At 44.4% G+C, this 20,495-nt stretch overlaps 1 protein-coding gene across 5 annotated transcripts in view; it reads right to left on the bottom strand.

Moving 5' to 3' along the window:
- The window catches only part of pnpla6 (patatin-like phospholipase domain containing 6), a 202,565-nt gene that overhangs the window by 124,104 nt on the left and 57,966 nt on the right, over nt 1-20,495 (bottom strand). For all 5 annotated transcript variants that reach the window (XM_060855275.1, XM_060855277.1, XM_060855276.1 and 2 more), the window contains 6 exons: nt 18,757-18,897; nt 9,649-9,808; nt 8,247-8,327; nt 7,781-7,909; nt 5,283-5,363; nt 3,531-3,666 (listed from right to left, as the gene is read on the bottom strand). In XM_060855275.1, the coding sequence (XP_060711258.1) occupies nt 3,531-3,666; nt 5,283-5,363; nt 7,781-7,909; nt 8,247-8,327; nt 9,649-9,808; nt 18,757-18,897 (728 nt within the window). The remainder of the gene's footprint in view (nt 1-3,530; nt 3,667-5,282; nt 5,364-7,780; nt 7,910-8,246; nt 8,328-9,648; nt 9,809-18,756; nt 18,898-20,495) is intronic.

Here is a 20,495-nt window from a genome sequence, read left to right as displayed (position 1 = left end):
AGTTCATCTAAATACTTCGATGTCTTGAAGGTCACGGTTTTGACAACCCTTTCGAGCAGAGTACCAGAAACCCACCACTCTCTGGTTAAATAAAAGTTCCTCAAATCCTCTCAAAATCTTCTGCTCCTTACCTTAAATGTATGCCCTCTAGTTACTGAATCCTTTACTTGTCTCAATGTTTCTCTCTTTGTTATCCTAACTATGCCCCTCAGCTTTACAGACCTCAATCAGGTACCCCCTTAGCCTATCCAGCCACTCTTCATAGCTGTACTGGTCCTGGTAATATCCTGGTGAATCTCCTCTGCCACCCTTCCTTCAGTACAAATCACATCCTTTCCCATGGTGTAGTGGCCTGAACTGCACACAATACTCCAGCTGTGGTCTAACTAATGCTACCTTCAACTCCATCATAATCTCATTGCTCTTGTATTCAATGTTCCAACTTAAAGGCAAACATCCCATATTCCTTCTTAACCACTTTATCCTTCTGTCCTGCAGCCTTCCTGCACACCAAGTTCCCTCTGATCTTCCATACTACCCAGGATCCTACCATCCTACTCTCCTGCCTTGTGTAATCTCCCAAAATGCAACACCACACACTTTTCAGGATTAAATTCCTTTTGTCACTGTTTGACTTGTCAGACCAGCCCATCCACATCATTCTGTAGCTGAAGGTTTTTCACCTTGTGATTTACGACACTATCAATTTTCATCTTGTCTGCAAACTTAACGATGCTTCATCTCTAGATCATTAACATCATTAAATCAGTGTCATGAAAACCGTGGAAGAAAAGAACTGCACGCTCTCCACAAGTTTTTCAGGCAACTCCATCTGTTGCCTGAAAAAGCCAGTGCACTGAAGACACTGAGAAGGTGGAGCTCACTTGTGTGTAAATATAGTTATTTTCTGACTTATTAGTCAGCCATAAATCTATTCCAGCTGAAAATCTGAAAAGCACATAAATGCAGTAATTACAGCCAAAGTGTGTCTAGCATCAAATAAATAGGGGTTAGAATTCTCCTGCTGAGCTCCAAACAACCAGCCTGACTGTGCAGTAATAGAAGGCTATGCAAATATATGGAAAGGAAATTCTATAAATGGGACTGTTGATGCAAATACTCCTTGGCACTGTGAATGTCACAATAATTAGGCAAATCAGAATGATAATCCTCAGTCTAACAATACTGCTTCTATACTTCAGATGCAGTGTCTGCGAACCAACCAGTGGGAAGTACAGTCTCCTTAAATATATGCATCTAAAGTGCTGGTGCCTTAACTACTCAGTCATAAGTGATGACATGGAAAAAAAACAGTTGAGTACATTCTAGTCAGACTTGCTGAATATACCAAGTGGGAAAGCAAGTTGTGAGGTGGACACAGATGGTTATGGGCAGATTAAGTGCGCAGGTAAAATTGGAGTATAATATGGGGGAACATAGAATTTCATAGAATCCCTACAGTGTGGAAACAGGCCCTTCAACCCAACAGGTCCACACCAATTCTCTAAAGAGTATCCCACCCAGACTCATTTCTCCTATTACTCTACACTTCCCCCTGACTAATGCACCTAACCTACACATCCCAGAACACTATGGACAATTTAGCATGGCCAATTCACCTAACCTGCACACCTCTGGACTGTGGGAAGAAACCAGGACACCTGGAGGAAACCCACACAGACATGGGAAGAATATGCAAACTCCATACAGACAGTTGCTCGGCGCTAGAATTGAACCAGAGTCCTTGGCGCTGTGAGGCAGCAGTGCTAACCACTGAGCCACTGTGCCATCCCATGAAGCTGCCTACTTGGTTGTTAAGACTACAAAAGCAAATTAATTAGAAGGAGGAAGAATGCTACAATATGGGAAGCTGTGCATCACCAGAAATGAAACAGGAAGCATTTAGAAAGGCAAATGGAACGCTGGCCTTCATAGCGAGGAAGAGGAGAGCGTAGAAACAGAGAAAGGACTCAGAATGCAGCACTTCATGTCGGCAGCTAGCTGTCATCACCTCAAGGGCAACCAGTGACAGGCAATGAATACTGTTCCAGCTGATGACATCTTCATCCCATAATAGAATAGAGAAAAGGTCTTGCTACAACTACACCTCAAGTTTCTTTCAGTGACTTGCATATAGCAAAAATCCTGATCACAAGGACTGAAACTGAGAGCTCTGGGAAAGATGGGAATAAGTTTGGGGAAGTAACAATGCATTCAAGAACCTTCTCCTACACCTTATGTTCGACATAGGTCTATGGAAAGACTGAACAGGTATGGGAAACACTGTCTTGTTTATTCTTTCATGGAGTGTGAGCCTCACTGGAAAGACCAAAACTTGTTATCCCTCCCCTATTGAGGTTGGTGTCATGCTCAGCTATTTGAGAGGGCAGTTAAGCCTCAGCGGTGTAAAGGTTGGTGCGCCAAACTACTACCGCGCCTCCTTTGTCTCCCCTATCAGCGTTCCGAAAAGACCACTCCCTCCGTGACTCCCTCGTCAGGTCCACACCCCCCACCAACCCAACCTCCACTCCCGGCACCTTCCCCTGCAACTGCAGGAAATGTAAAACTTGCGCCCACACCTCCACACTCACTTCCCTCCAAGGCCCCAAGGGATCCTTCCATATCTGTCACAAGTTCACCTGTACCTCCACACACATCATCTATTGCATCCGCTGCACCCGATGTGGCCTCCTGTATATTGGGGAAACAGGCCGCCTACTTGCGGAACGTTTCAGAGAACACCTCTGGGACACCCGGACCAACCAACCCAACCACCCCGTGGCTCAACACTTCAACTCCCCCTCCCACTACACCAAGGACATGCAGGTCCTTGGACTCCTCCATCGCCAGACCATAGCAACACGACGGTTGGAGGAAGAGCGCCTCATCTTCTGCCTAGGAACCCTCCAACCACAAGGGATGAACTCAGATTTCTCCAGTTTCCTCATTTCCCCTCCCCCCACCTTGTCTCAGTCCCAACCCTCGAACTCAGCACCACCTTCCTAACCTGCAATCTTCTTCCTGACCTCTCCACCCCCACTCTGGCCTATCACCCTCACCTTGACCTCCTTCCACCTATCGCATTTCCAACACCCCTCCCCCAAGTCCCTCCTCCCTACCTTTTATCTTAGCCTGCTGGACACACTTTCCTCATTCCTGAAGAAGGGCTCATGTCCGAAACGTCGACTCTCCTGCTCCTTGGATGCTGCCTGACCTGCTGTGCTTTTCCAGCAACACATTTTCAGCTCTGATCTCCAGCATCTGCAGTCCTTACTTTCTCCTACTAATGTTCAGTTCCAGGGTTTTCTTTTTAAGAAACTAAATGAATTTAAACTGCACCAACTGCTGTGGTGGGGCTTGAATCCATGACCACTATGCTATCTGGATTAATACAACAGCATCATAACCAGGAAACCACCACCTCCCCTAACATTGGCAAAACCAAGTGATTCAAACAGACTGCCCACACAATAATAACCAATCACCACAACAATCCAACTGTTGCTGTTTTGAACCAACATCCAGCCTACCTGGGTCAAGAACCATCTTCCCAGCTGTATCCTTCTGATCGTCAGCTACTGACACACTGATGAAGCGGCGGTGTCGCACAGGGCTGGTCCGGGTGGTACAGCTTGGTTGGGGAATCAGGCGTGATGGCTGGCTCTCCTGACATTGAACAAAGGACATGCTCACCGTCCGTGTTAGAGAAGCAAATCCTTTTACACATACAGGCTGTCTGTAGGCCAGTCACCAAGTTATTAAATTAGACCTGCCACGTCACACCCTTAGGTGATCACACTCCAAAGGAAAGGGTGCCCGGAGTAGAATTTGCAATCACTAACTGCCCATATTGTTCACATTCCCACATAGGAATCTACTAATTGCTGCTCTCCAGATGAAGCCCAGTTCTTCCACAGAGTGGAAACATATCCTGGGTCATTGGTGCTTATCACTAAATGGGCTGTCAGAGAGTAGTCACACTCTAATGTCTTACTAGGTCATTATCTCATCAGCAATTTGGCAGATTACTGTTGTGCTAGTTATCAAGTTCCTGAAATGTGAGGAGGTGTAGGATTATTTACTTTGTTCACATGGATGCTGAACTCAACCACTCACCATCATGGAATCAAAACATGTCCAGCCATTTTCTATCAGTCTATCTCCATCAATTACAATTCACTTCTGAACAAAATGATTTTACATCAACCCTCCTGGATGATGAGTACTCACAAACAAATAAAAACCAATGCCAAGAAGCAGGTGGACGTCCAGGTACAGAAAATTAATGACCGAGTGGGAAGCAGTTCACAGAGAAAGAGAAAAAGACATGCCAACTGCCTTCATTTTCACTGAGGACAGAACAGGGGCTGCCTCCACTCACCACAATCACTCCTGGAAAACCTCTAACCATCAGCTTGCAGAATACCACCCCCCACCCCCCTCACATCCCCACCACCCCTCCCCAAACTCCACCCCACGCAAATCAGCCATTCCACATCTTCAGAGACAGTCCTTCAGAACTTTGTATTCACTGTGGGTCAGAACAGAGCTTTCATTCAGGAGCTCATCATGAGGAACAGAGATGACAGAAACATCAGCTCTCTACATTTTGAAATTCTACTGTGTAATGCTGGCAAATGTAACTGTTACTGCTTCCCAATAGCACCTTCCACTCTTCTCTCACTGCCAACAGTCTACAAGACGTCCCACTCATTCCTCATTTGTTTGACACTTCACTTTTGATTGAAGGTTAATGCCAGACCCTGTGCACAGGGTGGGCTAGGATGGACGATTTAGGTGCTGTGCAACTTTGACACATTTGGGTATAAATCCATTTTGCTAAGTAAACAAAATTCACAGATCCAATGCAACTTTGCAGCATACCTCCTACAGAGTTCCACTGCAATCACACTGGCGCTGCCAGAACAGACAGCACTCTGCTTATGTGCCCCATGCACCCACCCTCCGGTTCCACATACGGCAGCCCAGCAGCATGACTGGAACTGCCATCCCATCTGCATTATGCTGCAAAAGGAATCTTGGCCCTTTGAATCGTGTAATCAGGTGAAGCTTACTTTCACTCAACAAAAGAAGCTGTAAGATTTCCTTACACCAACTGAGTTTCCTGTGGGCAGGGGGAACCTTGAACTCTAACGTAAAAGTGCAAAGAATCAGAGATGGCATTTTTGCACCAGGGGTTCTGACAAGGTCACAACAGGAGATTGAGAGAACTCCTGGAGAACCTCCAGGTTCTCGAGCAGAGACAATGATGAAAGAGTCACCTGAATGAAGAGTTCATTGGTCAGGCCGAGGTAGTTATGCAGAGCCACGAATGTCACTCTCTGTAGCCGCACCATGATAATCTGGGAAAGATATAAAAATAATTCAGCAGGGTCTGGGTGCCTTTGGTTTAATTAACCATCATAAAACACATTCGGGAGTATGAAACTGGAATTTCGCTGAAAGAAACCTTTTAGTCAAAGCCCTTTGTCTTGCACTCAATTAATGCCTGTCACCTTTTTGTTGAGTTCAAACAGGCCCAGAGGGTGCAAACACCTCTTTCTATGTGTAAACAGGGCCCCATGCTATACCATGTAGCTTCCAATACATGCAAGTGTGCCACACTCAACCCAAATGACCAATCAGTGTAATTCTTCACACACTCGGGATTATCTCACAAATACAGTCCAATTGCAAAATCCTGCATACTGTTAGACACTATGTTTATTTTCAGCTATACTTAGTTTCATTTTTTTTGTAATACGGCTCAGATGTTGCTCCTGATTGATCTCAAATGTGTGGGAAAAAAAAGCAAAGGATGTGGCTGTGCAAGTGGCTGCTGTGGCCATCACACTATATCCTGATAAAATCACAGATGCAGATCAAAGGCACGCAATGTGTTCCAGGGACTTTCAGACCTCACTTTTGCTGCCGTATTGTTTCTGTGTGTTAAAGCAAGAGTCAATATTTCAGTAACACACATATTGGCCCATAACTATTCCAAACTGGCACTCCGGTAATAGGTACTGCACTTAGGCAAGAAACAATGCAACTGTATAGGAATCATTAAAAGGACACTCTTCTAATCTGGCTGAGAAACTTCAATTCAACATATTCAATCTGATAAATTAGACAGGCAATGAACAACTTACCATATTGCTCAATGAAAGTGAAATAGTTCATTTCAATACAGTGAATGTAATCATCTTTCCTATCAAAACGGTCTGATGCCTTCAAAGTCTCGTAAAGAGATGAATCCATTCAGTGTTTCAAGCCTGTTCCAATATTGATGGGCTTTCTGCAAACTAACTCCATTTATCAGCCAAAGCCCCAGACCCTTTGGAATAACCAATATCTGACAAATAACACTTGAGCTTTCACCAATTGCTGTTTGCATATTTATTCTAAGGTTCTACTGATCTCAAACAATTTTAAACTTCACGTCTGAAAGACCATCCTCCCTTAGTCTGAGACCCATCCAAACAGCAAAAATAGATTTCTTTCCATCTTCCTCATCTGTTCCCCTTAATAGCTTCAATATTGTGAGTGAAGTCCAGGGGAACACAATCCTAGTTTGTTTATGGAAGCCTCTTAATACTCCAGGTACAACCTGACCAGGGCACTGTAAGATCTGAAGCATACTGCCAAGCCTCTAGGTGGCTCAGTGGTTAGCATTGCTGCCTCATAGTGCCATGGACCCAGGTTCGAATCCACCATTGGGTGTGACAGTCTGTGTGGAGTTTACATCTTCTCCCTGTGTCCCTGTTTCCTCTTACAGTCCAAGGATGTGCAGGTCGGTGGCGTGGCATTGGAAAATTGCCCATAGTATATAGGGATGTGCAGGCTATGTGGATTAGCCATGGGAAATGCAAGGTTAGAAGGATCAAGTTGGGGGGGGGGGGGGGGGGTTGGAATGCTCTTTGGAGCATCAATAGGTTGAATTGCCTGCTTCCACACTCTATGATACAAGACCAACATTCTACGAACCTTGGTTTATTTGTCTCAGATGCTGCCAGACTTGCTGAGCTTTTCCAGCAACATCTGTGTTTATGTCTGCATCTGTTCACAACAGTTTAATGATCTACATACCTCCGCTGTTTATAGTCTTTCACCATTTAGAAAGTATTTTGTTCTATCCTTTTCATTTCCAAAGTAGATGATTGCATCTTTGCTCAGTGTCTTCATCTATCAAGGTCTCCATGTAATTTCATTATCATTTGCTTCTGTCTGCACTGCTAACCAACATTGCCTGCCTTTGTGTCATCAGCAAATTTAGACATGTCGCTTTCTATCCCATCATCTAAGTTGTTAATAAATTTTGTGCATAGCTGAGAGAAAAATGGATCCTACCTCCCCATTCAGTGCATACCTACCTAATGGAATCCATGCCCTAAACCCTCATTGTTACTACTTTCCTACTCCTACCTGTCTTCCACAGCTTTGACCATCATTCTCTCAATTCCGTACAACACACCTTAAAGTTTACCAGATTGAATCAAACAGAATTTGTAGAAAACACAACACATATTACATATGTAAATGTATAGAAACAGTTTTATTTTCCTAACTTTGCAACAATATTCTTGCCAAGTCCATTCCCTGTTAAGTTCAGGATTAAGGAGCACATGCTTGGTTTCTAGAAGAGTCCGAAATATAAACTCCCTACTCCAAAACAACTGGCCTCAGCAGTGCCTATAGACGTTAATCATGCTCAGTGAGGGCATACACCTATTTATTTTTGCAGAAAAGGAATGAATTTTTGCTCAGCCAAAGCTCTCACCTGTACTACTCTGACCAGGCTTTCAGGATACTTCTCAAATATAGTCTGGAATGCCTCCACTGGTAAACAAAGCACAGTCGATTCTTCAGCTGCTCGAGCCGATACCGTCTTGTACGGTCGTTGGTGACCCTGGTATAATTCAAAAGCACCCAGAATTATTTCCATCCCTCATTTAATAACGCACGGCACTCCCGCAGACAATCCCTGCAAGGATTACCACTCAAACTGCAAATCTGAGTGTGGATCACAAAGTCAGTAGAACAAACCCAGACACTCCCAGAAACTGGAGCTAATAGCCACAATTATTTGAGAGTGTATTTGAATTTATCAATGGATTTCAGTAGATGTGCTAGGTTTTCAAAGTTTGAGGATTTGAGGCAATGATATTTGCAAACAGTGGAGAAGCAAGTACAGGGAGTGGGGAGGAATTGCCAATCAAAAAACATGCTGAACCGCACTCACTTACCGTGATAACATCAAGAATGCTCAGCAAACTATGCACGCTATCACCAGGGAAAATCTCCTTCACAACACACTCCTTTCCATCCTGCAGAAAAATCCAAACAAAAAATATCTGCATGGTTCTGGTACTGCTGGAGATCTGGATGCTGAGAATCCTGTTCTATAGTCACACCCCACACAACGATGATGAACCTTTATAAACACCTTCATGGTGAAACAGCTTCAATATCATATCCTTGCCCCCAAAGTCATAAGAAAAATAAAATTTAACAATAATGCCAGGATTTATCTCCTGTAAAAACGAAACCTTTCTTCATATTTGAATGCTCCCTTGTGCAGAAAGACAGGCCTCTGGATTACAAACAGGTTCTGTACTGCAGCTGAGAGTATCTTACAAATAAACATTCCCCCTTTAAAAAAGTGCGTTACATATGTCTCAGGGATGCAGACAGAGGCCATTAGAGATTGTTCTATTACAGAAATGGGATATTTATTCAAGACTTCACCAGTATACTGAGGAGACAATGGTGTTCTGGTAATGCAACAGCCTATTAGCCCACAGACCCAGATTAATGGTTTGGTTAAATGGTTTAAGTTATGCCAGCTGCTAGAACTTAAACTCTATTACTAAATCTTGCATTATAAAGCTAGTCTATGGTGACCATCAACAATTGTTGAAAGGCTCATATCTGCCGCTCGGACTCAGTTTGGCCGGATGTGACAGCAGACCCAGAGGAATGTGGCTGGTTCTTACTGCGCTCTGAAACAGTTTGGGCAAACCACTCAGGTCAAGGCAACTGTGGACAGGCAACGAATGCTGGCCATCCCATCAAAACATTCAAACTCGCTACTTCCCCAACCTCTATTAAGAAACTCTGCTGTTTCTATACAGTCCTGTGCCTGAACTCTCCACTAACCACTTCAACACACTCCCGTTTTACTGTTTCAATGGCCCGTTCCATCCACTCTGACACACCTAGATTCAACCAGCCCCCCTGGAAACCCCCACATCACCCCTCGCCTTTCCCATTCATCAAGCAGCTTTCTCTTGGATGGTGTTGAGCTTCGAGTATAATTGAAGCTGCACCCATGCAGGCGAGTGGGGAACACTTGTGACTTGTAGTTGGTGCACAAGATTTAAGGCAGCAGGAGGTGAGTACCTTCCTGATCGAACTCCTAGTGTCCCCGGTTAGGACCAGAACCAAGAGCACAGCAAGCACATTTCTACAAGGTGCTGTCTAATCATTACAACATTGCAGCGTTAGTACAATTCAATATAAAGGATATTCTGTTTGCTTTGAATCAATGAGCTCCTTTAAAATTTACTACATTAAAAACCAGTTGAGCTAATACTTGACAGAAAATAGTGATCAGCCACTTATGTGTCTTTTTCGAGGCAAACGTACAGTTCCCATCAGGCTGAGCTCCAGTTTGCCATCTTGTACCACGTAGATGCTGTTGTCTGCCTGACCCAGTCGGAAGACGTACTCCCCCTGTTGGAACTGCTGGAAGACCATGTGTTTACACAGCTCCAGAAACAGAGGCTTCTCAAAATGGCCGAGAACTCTACAGGGGGCAAGAAATATCCACATTAGATACTGACCCTGTCGGACCCTGTATTTTGGCAGTTATTAGATTTTCAGGGTTTCAATGAATGAGTGCAATCTGAATGGTTAACATGTTGCTCAATTGACAAAAAAAGTTATGTTTGGGTGCATATTAGAAATAATACCACATTAAAGAGACTCGCTTGTGGCATAGTGGTAGTGTCCCGTCCCCGAATCTGGAGGCTCACGTTCAAGCCCCACCTGCTCCAAAGGTGTGTGATAACATCTCTGACCAGGATGATTAGAAAAAAAAAGCATCAACATACATGAGGTGTGTATTAAAGCTCTGGGCTAAACTTATGGGGCTCTCTCTCTCCCTCTCACTTTCTCTATTTGTTTGCTTCCTGGAGAATTCCCAGTTCCCTCAAAATCCATTATGTTCTTGAGAACCTCTTACCTTCCAGTCAGAAACGCTGCTGAAGTGAACCTGTGCTGGTTTCAGCCCCACAGAATCATACAATCCCTTCAATGTGCAAACAGGCCACAGCATCCTCCAGAGAGTAACCCACCCAGACCCATTCCCCTCCCCTATTACTCTACATTTCCCCTGACTAATGCACCGAACCTATACATCCCTGAACACTATGGGCAATTCAACACGGACAATCCACCTGACCTGCACATCTTTGGATTGTGGGAGGAAACTGGAGCACCCGGAGGGAACCCATGTAGACATAGGGAGAATGTGCAAACTCCACACAAACACAATTACCCGAGGCTAGAATTGAACCCATATCGCTGGCGCTGCGAGGTAGCCGTGCTAACCATAGAGTCACCATGCCACTCTTTACTGCAAAGAAAGCTAAAAAGCTCTTCAGCTGGGCTGACCTACTTGAACCCCATTTCACTGTCCCTTTCCTCACTCAGAGGGGTCAGGGGTTACAATCAGCCTTAGATTCCAGTGAACTATGCTTTGCACGGCATAGCGTGCATATCAACATGCCTCAAGTGGTACAATTAGTGTAAAATAAACTGCAAGAATACTTACATTTACACCACTGAATCTGCTGGGATAGGTAGAGTGAAGCAAATTTCCTTCAGAAAACTGAAATAAAGCTGCATGACACAAGGTCACTTGGCTGGTTCCTGTAACGAAGGGGCTTGTCTTATGAAGAAAGGTTGAACTCATTGGAATTGCTGGAATCCTTTTCAGCTCCGGTGATAAAAAGTGCCATGTAAGAGGTAATTGTTTGAAACATGCACATGGGTTTGAGGATGATATACTAATGTGGATTGTAATTGTTAACAGACAGGTAACGCCGTGGATTCTGGGTAATCCAAGGCGGAGGACGAGGGAAAACCATGGCTGAGAGAGCTGCTTCTTGTTTTGATGATGTTTCTTTCCCGGAGTTGGAGCTGATTTCCTCGATTTTGTGCAGCAATAATTACGGCTTTACAAGGTGTTTTGGAGAAAGATCAAAACAAGGTAATTTAAAACAGGAGAGGGAGCAGGGACTACATCGGAGGTGAAAAAAAGGATCAGTGAACCTGCACAGCTGTCTGACCAGGCAGTGAACTTTCACAGACAACTGCCTCTGCTGTTTGTGTCAAATATCTCTGGACATGGAGCTCCGTCTAAGAAACATAAAGAGCAAACTTCACAGCTGACCTTGGAGAATCTCAATATGGGGAGTTCCTCACAGCAGGGCAACAGCTCAGCAGTTTATTCAGTCTTATCATATACTGTTTGTAAATCTTTAAGGCGAGTAGGGCTTTTTAAAATATATTTATTCAGATCTGTCTCTAGATTAAATTGTTTGTAAAAATATAAAACATAGGTACTAAGTTAGCCTGGAGCAGTGTTTTTTTTTTTACAGCAGTAAAGCTGTGCTATATTCTGAGCTGAAAATGTGTTGCTGGAAAAGCGCAGCAGGTCAGGCAGCATCCAAGGAGCAGGAGAGTTGAGGTTTCGGGCATGAGCCCTTCTTCATAAGAGGCAATAATAAGAGGTAATTATAAGAGGAATATAGCTGTGTTATATTCTGAGTCAGTAGATTGTTAAAGTGCAGAGATAGTCTTTAGTGAGTGATTTGCTCTTTCTGTCAAATGTAAGAGATGATGGAGAATTTCCACGTTACTGATGATCGTGTCTGCAGGAAGTATGTTTGGTTGTGAATCCTATTGCATCACATGGGCAGGTTGGAGCAGCAGCTTGAGGCAATGTGGAATGTACAGGAGCTCAGGCTGTGATGGCTGGCACTTTCAGGAAGATAGAAAAACCACAGATACAGTCAGGTAGGTGGGTTACCCCCCAGGGAAGGTAGGGGGGAGAGACAGGTAGTGCAGGAGCTCCTGTGGCTACCCTTCATCTCAAACAAGTATGCTGTTTTAGTGATGGCCTCTCAGGGGAATGTAGCACTGACAGCCAGATTTCTGAGAATGGCTCAACTGTAACAAGGGGTACGCTAGATTCCAAGAGATCATTGGGATAGGGGACTGGCTAGTCAGAGGCACAGCCAGATACTTCTGTGGCCAGCAAAGAGATATCAGAATGGTGTGTTGTCTCCCTGGAGCCAGAATCAAGGATGTCTTGGAGAATCATAGAATCCTTATAGTGTGGAAACAGGCCCTTCGGCCCAGCAGATCCACACCGATCGTCTGAAGACTATCCCACCCAGACTCATTCCCCTATTACTCGACATTTCCCCTGACTAATGCACCGAACCTACACATCCCTGAACACTACGGGCAATTTAGCATGGCCAATTCACCTGACCTGCACATCTTTGGACTGTGGGAGGAAACCAGAGCACCCAAAGAAAACCCACGCAGACACAGGGAGAATGTACAAACTCCACACAGACAGTCACCCGAGGCTGGAATTGAACCCGGGTCCCTGGAGTAGGGAGGCAGCAGTGCTCACCACTGAACCACCACGCCACCCCCTCTTTTTAAGCAAAAATCAAACATGCCCCGTCAATTCTATCTTGCTTCTAAGTGAGGCAGTAAATGATCTGTAAGTTACCCCCTCCAGCCCCTTGAAAGATACCAATAATCCCCAAGGAGCTCCACTTTGCTGAGGAACAGGCCCACTCATAACCCAGCCCCTATCCCCCGGCCACCTTGGTTCCGGCCACCTTGGTGAGACAGACCCAGGTAGTGTTAATAACCAGGTGGGAGAACACAGTCTCAGAAGTTACTGAGCAATAACGCCCAGGCAGAGTGCGCAGAATATTCTCAAAGGGGAGAGGGACCATCTGCAGGTCATTGAATACATTGGAACCAACAACATAGGAAGAGAAAAGGATGAGATTCTGAGCAGAGAATATAGGAAATTATGCAGGAATTTAAAAAATGAGATCCCCAAGAGAAGTAATACCGGGATTATTTCCAGCGCTATGAGCTAGTGAGGGTAGCAATGGGAGGAGAAAACAGATGAATGCATGGCTGAGGAGCTGGTGCAGGGGAGAAGGATTATTGGAACATTGGAGTCTCTTCTGAGGTAGAAGTGACCTGTACAAGAAGGACGGATTGCACCTGAACTGGAAGGGAGGAAGGTTTGCTCAAGCCACTGGGGAACAGTTAAACGAGTAGAGGGATAGGGATGGGGGATTAAGGGATCAGTCTGAGGCTGGCGCAGTTGGGAAAGGGAGGTGGTCAAATAGTCAAGGCACACAGGAGCAAAGCAGAGAATAAGGTAGATTAGATTCTCTACAGTGTGGAAACAGGCCCTTCGGCCCAACCAGTCCACACCAACCCTCCGAAGAGTATCCCACCCAGACCCATTTCCTCTGACTAATGCACCTAACCTACACATCCCTGAACACTACGGGCAATTTAGCATGGCCAATTCACCTAACCTGCACATCTTCGGACTGAGAGAGGAAACCGGAGCACCCGGAGGAAACCCACGCAGACACGGGGAGAATGTGCAAACTCCACACAGACAGTCGCCAGAGGCTTGAATCGAACCTGGGATCCTCATGCTGTGAGGCAGCAGTGCTAACCACTGAGCCACCGTGCCGCCCAAACCACTGAATGATTAATTAAACTGCATTTATTTCAATCTGAAAGGCCTGACAGGTAACGCAGATAATCACAGAGCATAGCTACGCTATCCTAGTCCCATGCTCCTAACTATTACAGAGACATGGCTCAGGGAGGGACAGGACTGGCAGCTTTATGTTCCAGGGTATTGATGCTACAGGAAATAGAAAGTGGAATGAGAGAGGAGGGAGAGTGGAGTTTTTAAATTAGGATTAACATTACTTCTATACTTCAGCAGAATACTCCAGGGACTACGTTCAGTGAAGTTATTTGGGTGGAACAGAGAAATAAAAAAGGGACGATCACATTCTTGGGATTGCATTGGAATGGTCGGCCTAACATACAATGAACGGCTGAGGAACCTGGGATTGTATACATTAGGGTTTAGAAGGTTGAGGGGAGATCTAATAGAAACTTACAAGATAATGCATGGCTTAGAAAGGGTTTATGCTGGGAAGTTGTTTCCGTTAGGAGGGGAGACTATGATCTGTGGGCACAGCCTTAGAATTAGAGGGCGTCTATTTAGAACAGAGATATTGCTTCAGCCAGACAATGGTGGGCCTGTGGAATTCATTGCCACGGAGCATAGTGGAGGTGGAGACGTTAAATGTCTTCAAGGCAGAGATTGATAAATTCTTGATTTTGCAAGGAATTAAGGGCTACGGGGAGAATGCAGGTAAGTGGAGTTGAAATGCCCATCAGCCATGATTAAATGGCGGATTGGACTCGATGGGCTGAATGGCCTTACTTCCACTCCTATGTCTTACGGTCTTATAGATCCCCCAATAACCAGCCGGAAGTTGAGAAGCAAATTTGTAAGGAGATCTCAGTTATCTGTAAGAATAATAGGGTGGTAATGGTAGGGGAGTTTAACTTTTCCAAGTATAGACTGGGATTGCCATAGTGTTAAATGATTGGATGTAGAGGAATTTGTTAAGTATGTATAAGACAATTTTCTGATTCAGTATGTGGATGTACCTACTAGAGAAGGAGCAAAATTTGACCTACTGTTGGGAAATAAGGCAGGACAGGTACTGAGGTGTCAGTGGCGGAGCACTTTGGAGCAAATGTGCATAATTCTATTAGTTTTAAAACAGTGATGAAAAAGGATAGACCAGATCTAAAAGTTGAAGTTCTAAATTGGAGGAAGGCCAATTTTGAGGGTATTGGGCAAGAACTGATTGGGGGCAGATGTTCGCAGGTAAAGAGATGGCTGGAAAATGGGAAGCCTTCAGGAATTAGATAACGAGAATCCAAAGACAGTGTGGTGCTGTTAGGATGAAAGGAAAGGATGATAGGTGACTAGAAAAATTGAGGTTCTGGTCAAGAAAAAGGAAGCATATGTCAGGTATGGACAGCAGGGATCAAGTGAATCCCTAGAGGAGTATAAGCATAGTAGGGGTATGCTTAAGGGGGAAATCAGGAGGGCAAAAAGGGGACATGAGATAGTTTTAGCAAATAGGGTTAAGGAGAATGCAAAAGAGTTTCTAAAAATAAATTAAGGACAAAAGAGTAATTAGGGAAAGAATAGGGCCCCTCAAAGATCCACAAGGCAGCCTTTGTGTGGAGCCACAAGAGATGGGGGAGATGCTAAAGAAGTATTTTGCATCAGTGTTTACTGTAGAGAAGGACATGGAAGCTAGAGAGCTTGGGGACACATATAGAGATATCATGAAAAGTGTCCATATTACAGATGGACATCCTAAAATACATTAAGGTAGATAAATCCCCAGGACCTGATCAGGTATACCCTCGAACTTTGTGGGAAGCTAGGGAAGTGATTGCTAGGTCCCTTGTGGAGATATTTGGATCACTGAAAGTCACAGGTGAGGTGCCAGAAGACTGGAGGTTGGCTAACGTGATGCCACTGTTTAAGAAAAGTGATAATGAAAAGCTAGGGAACTATAGACCAGTGAGCCTGACATTGGTAGTGAGCAAGTTGTTGGGGTCCTGAGGGAATTACATGTATTTGGAAAAGCAAGGACTGATTAGGGATAGTCAACATGGTTTTGTGTGTGGGAAATCATGTCTCACAAACTTGATTGAGTTTTTTGAAGAAGTAACAAAGATGATTAATGAGGGCGGAGCAGTAGATGTGATCTATATGGACTTCAGTAAGGCGTTCGACAAGGTTCCCCATGGGAGACTGGTTAGCAAGGTTAAGTCTCACGGAATACAGGGAGAACTAGCCATTTGGATACAGAACTGGCTCAAAGGTAGAAGACAGAGGATACTGGCAGAGGATTACTTTTCATACCGGGGGCCTGTGACCAGTGGAGTGTCATAGGTATCGGCGCTGGGTTCACTGGTTTTTGTAATTTATAGAAATGATTTGGATGTGAATTTGGGAGTGTGGTTAGAAAATTTGCAGATGACACCAAAATTGGTAGTGTAGTGGACAGCGAAGTTTACCTCAGACCTTGATCAAATGGGCCAATGGGCTGCGGAGTGGCAAATGGAATTTAATTTAGATAAATATGAGGTGCTATATTTTGGCAGTGTAAATCAGGGCAGGACTTATACACTTAATGGTAAGGTTCTCATGGGTGTAGTGAACAAAGAGGCCTTGGAATGCAGGTTCACAGTTCCTTGAAAAATGGAGTTGCAGGTAGGCAAGGTGGTGAAGGTGGCATTTGGTCAGTGCACTATGTACAGGAGTTGGGAGGTCATATCCTGTCCAGTTGCCACATTAGTGAGGCCACTTCTGGAATACTGTGTTCAATCCTGGACTCTCTGTTTGGAAAGATGTTGTGAAACTTGAAAGGTGCAGAAAAGATTTACAAGAATGTTGCCAGGGTTGGAGGACTTGAGCATTAGGGAGAGGTTGAATAGGCTGTTTTCCCTGAAGCGTCAGAGGCTGAAGGGTGACCTTACACAGGTCTTTTCCCTGGGGTGGGCAAGTCCAGAACCGGAGGACATCGATTTAAGGTAAGAGGGGAAAGATTTAAAAGGGGCCTAAGGGGCAACTTTTTCATGCAGAGAGTGGTGTATGTATGGAATGAGCTGCCAGAGGAGGTAGTGGAGGCTGGTACAATGACAACATTTAAAAGGCATCTGGATGGGTATATGAACAAGAAGGGTTTAGATGAATGTGGGCCGAGTGCTGGAAAATGGGACTAGATCAATTTAGGATATCTGTTCGGAATGGACGAGTTGTAAAGAAGGGTCTGAATGTTGATATGACGCTAGGTATAAATTGGTCTTTTGCAGAATGGAAAGCAGTAACAAATGGGGCAGGGATCAGTCCTTGGGCCCTAATCAAACATAATACTTATCAACAACTTGGATGATGGAAACGAAATGCAAGTTTGATTTTCGCTTATTGACAACATAAAACTAGGTGGGATTCTGAGCTGCAAGCAAGATCAAAAAAAAAAGAGTTCTCAAGGCAACTTAGAGAAGCTGATTGAGCAGACAAATACTGGACAGATCAATATGCTGTGTGAAGTTATCCAATTTAGTAGGAGAACAGAATAGTGGAGTATTATTTAAACAGTGATAAGTTAAGAAATATTAGTGTACAGAGGGATCTGGTTGTCCTCATCCATTGGCTAGGAGAAAGTGAGGACTGCAGATGCTGGAGATCAGAGCTGAAATTGTGTTGCTGGAAAAGCACAGCAGGTCAGGCAGCATCCAAGGAGCAGGAGAATCGATGTTTTGGGTATGAGCCGAGCTCTTTGGATGCTGCCTGACCTACTGCGCCTTTCCAGCTACACATTTCCAGCTCATCTATTGGCTCCCTGAAAGCAAGCATGTAGATGTAGTAAGCAGTTAGGAAGGCAAATGGTACCCTGGCCTTCATTGCAACAGGGTTTTAGTGCACATGTAGGGAAGGGGTGAGACCACACCTGGAATATTGCGTGCAGTCTCCTTATCTAAGAAGAAATATACTCTCCACGGAGAGAGAGTGTCGTGAAGGTTCACCAGACTGATTCCTGGAATGGCAGGTACATTATACAAGGAGAGATCGGGCCAGTTGGACCTGTAATTACTGCGTTTACAAAAATGAAAGGGGATTTCATTGAACACACATCAAAGTTTGACAGGGCTGGATAGAATGGGCACGGGAATGGTTTTCTCCCCCGCTGGGAGCCCACAATGAAGGGATTGCTATTTCAGGACATGGCACAGATCATTCCAGATGGAGAAATGGGGCAATTTTCTTCCCTCAGAGGATGGTGGACCTGTGGAATTCTCTCAGCTGTGTAAGTCAAACCACTGAATACAGTTCAGAAAGAACAATTTCTCCAGTCTAAAGGCATGAGCGGGTAGCTGGAGAAAGCGAGAGCAAGAGTATGGCATTAAACGTGAGGGTCAGCCATGTTCACACTGAATATAAGAATGGGCCTGATCATTCAAAATAGCCTATTCCTTCTCCCAGTTTCTACACTTCAAAGCTGTGCACTTCACTTGAAACTAAGTAACAGTTCCTTCACTACCATGGAGTCAAAATCCTGGAACTCTCTTCCTGAAACCACAATGGGTGCACCTTGGGGGATGGACAATAAAGGCCAGGCCCAGCCATTGAAGCTTACATCCCATGACTAAACGCTAAAAACAAAAAATAAAAAAAAGCTATTGCAATTCCAAGAAACATTCCTTCCAGCCTGAAAAACACTGCCTGCTGTTCCCAGTCACTCGGCCAATTCTGTATCTACGTTGCCACTGTCACTTTGTTCCACAAACTTCAACTTTGCTGACAACCCAGTTATTTGGCACTGTATTGTATTCTGCACTTCTCACTGATACAGCAGAATGTTAACGAGCAGTTAATCCCACACCAATTCTTCACAACGTGCAGGATTGTGACATGTAACTTTGATCAAATATGTTCCAATATGAAAACTAAATCTATCTTTTCCTTAAATATGAGCTGGTGGTGCTCCTTTACAAAAAGGATAAGTACTTTCAGGAGGTTACCTGACGTTCTTCAGCATGTACAGGACTTCCAAGGGCAAGTGAGAGCTGGCAACATCGAACTCAGTCAGGTCAGCCTCGAGAACAGAGGGAGGGGGCTCCTTTGGCTGCAAGGTCGGAACTTCCTTATTAATGTGTAAGAATCTGTGCAGGATGCAGGGTACAAAGAAATCCTTTAGACATGGAGACAAAGACTGCATAGCCCAGGCATCAACACAATGATATCTGACTTTGCTGCACTCTGTGTCAATCATTCAGGCTTTTTATACCTGTTACACTATTATTTTACTTACAGATCTCTATCAATCAGACAAAAGATAATCCTGGATATACAAACTCAGTCAACATTCAGCATTTGGTTGAAGCAATCACTCAGACTGGACTAAAGACAAACTCGCCCAAATACTAGTTCACCTGAAAGGCATCTTCTGCAAACTTTCACAGCTGCAGTCCCTGCCCCGACAGGTCAGGGAGGGGAGGGGAGGGGTTGAACTACCCTTGGCGCAGAGTTACTGAACAATCAGATCATTGACAAACTCACACCCGGTATTATAGTAAGCTGATTGATCCTCCGCCAATCCATGTGCAGAACCACAGTCATGTGTGACTGGTTGTATTTTAATCACAATCTCCGACAGTAAGACTGCTGCTTGGTTACTTCCGGTCAAGGACTACAGATTATCACTCGCATTATCAACCATCACTGAGGAGGTGGTTTTAATCCATCTGCATGAACAGTACATGCATTCACTCTGACAACACTATTCAAAACAGATACCAGTAAACAAGGATCTACTGACCTAAGGGCTGCACAAGGTATGATTATTCCAGGAATGACAAAGAGAAAGAGTGAGGTTTAAGTATGGTCATTGTAACACTGTTTTCATTGCATGCTTTAGAGGTGCCAGTGTTGGCCTTGGGTGGACAAAGTTAAAAATCACAACACCAGGTTAGAGCCAATCAAAGATTGTCGTGGAAAGTTGTGCACAAAGTCCAAGGAGAGAGGGGAAGCGCTAGATGAATATTTTCATCAGTATTCACACTGGAAAAAGACAATGTTGCTGAAGAGAGTAGGGAGTTACAAACTACAGACAGGATTGAGGTTCACAAGGAGGTGGTGTTAGCAATTCTGGGAAGTGTGAAAATAGATGAGTCCCCCAGGTTGGCTAGGAGTTATCCCAGGATTCTCTGGGATGTTAGGGAGGAGACTGCAGAGCCTTTGGTTTTAATATTTATTTTGTTGTTGTCCACAGGATTCGTGCCAGAGACTGGAGACTAGGAAATGGTGTCCCCTGTTCAAGAAGGGGAGTAGAGACAACTCTGGGAATGACAGACCAGTGAGCCTTACTTCGGTTATTGGTAAAGTGTTGGAAAAGATTATAAGAGGTCGGATTTATAATCTTTAAATCTAGAGAGGAACGATATGAAGGATAGTCAACATGGTTTCGTGAAGGTTAGGCCATGCCTCTCACACTTTATTGAGTTCTTTGAAAGGCGGGTAAAGTGGTTGATGTGGTGGAAACGGATTTCAGTAAGGCATCAGGTTCTCCATGGTAGGGTATTGCACAAAATACAAAGACATGAGATTGAGGGTGATTTAACCGTTTGGATCAGAAATTAGCTTGCTGAAAGAAGACACAGGGTGGTGGTTGTTGGGAAATGTTCAACCTGGAGTCCAGTTGCTAGCGGGGCACTGCAAGGATCTGTTTTGGAGCCACTGCTGTTTGTCATTTTTATAAATG

This window comes from Hemiscyllium ocellatum, chromosome 45 (genome assembly GCF_020745735.1).
Source record: "Hemiscyllium ocellatum isolate sHemOce1 chromosome 45, sHemOce1.pat.X.cur, whole genome shotgun sequence".
NCBI lineage: Eukaryota > Metazoa > Chordata > Chondrichthyes > Orectolobiformes > Hemiscylliidae > Hemiscyllium > Hemiscyllium ocellatum.
This window is presented reverse-complemented; position numbering and strand designations above follow the sequence as displayed.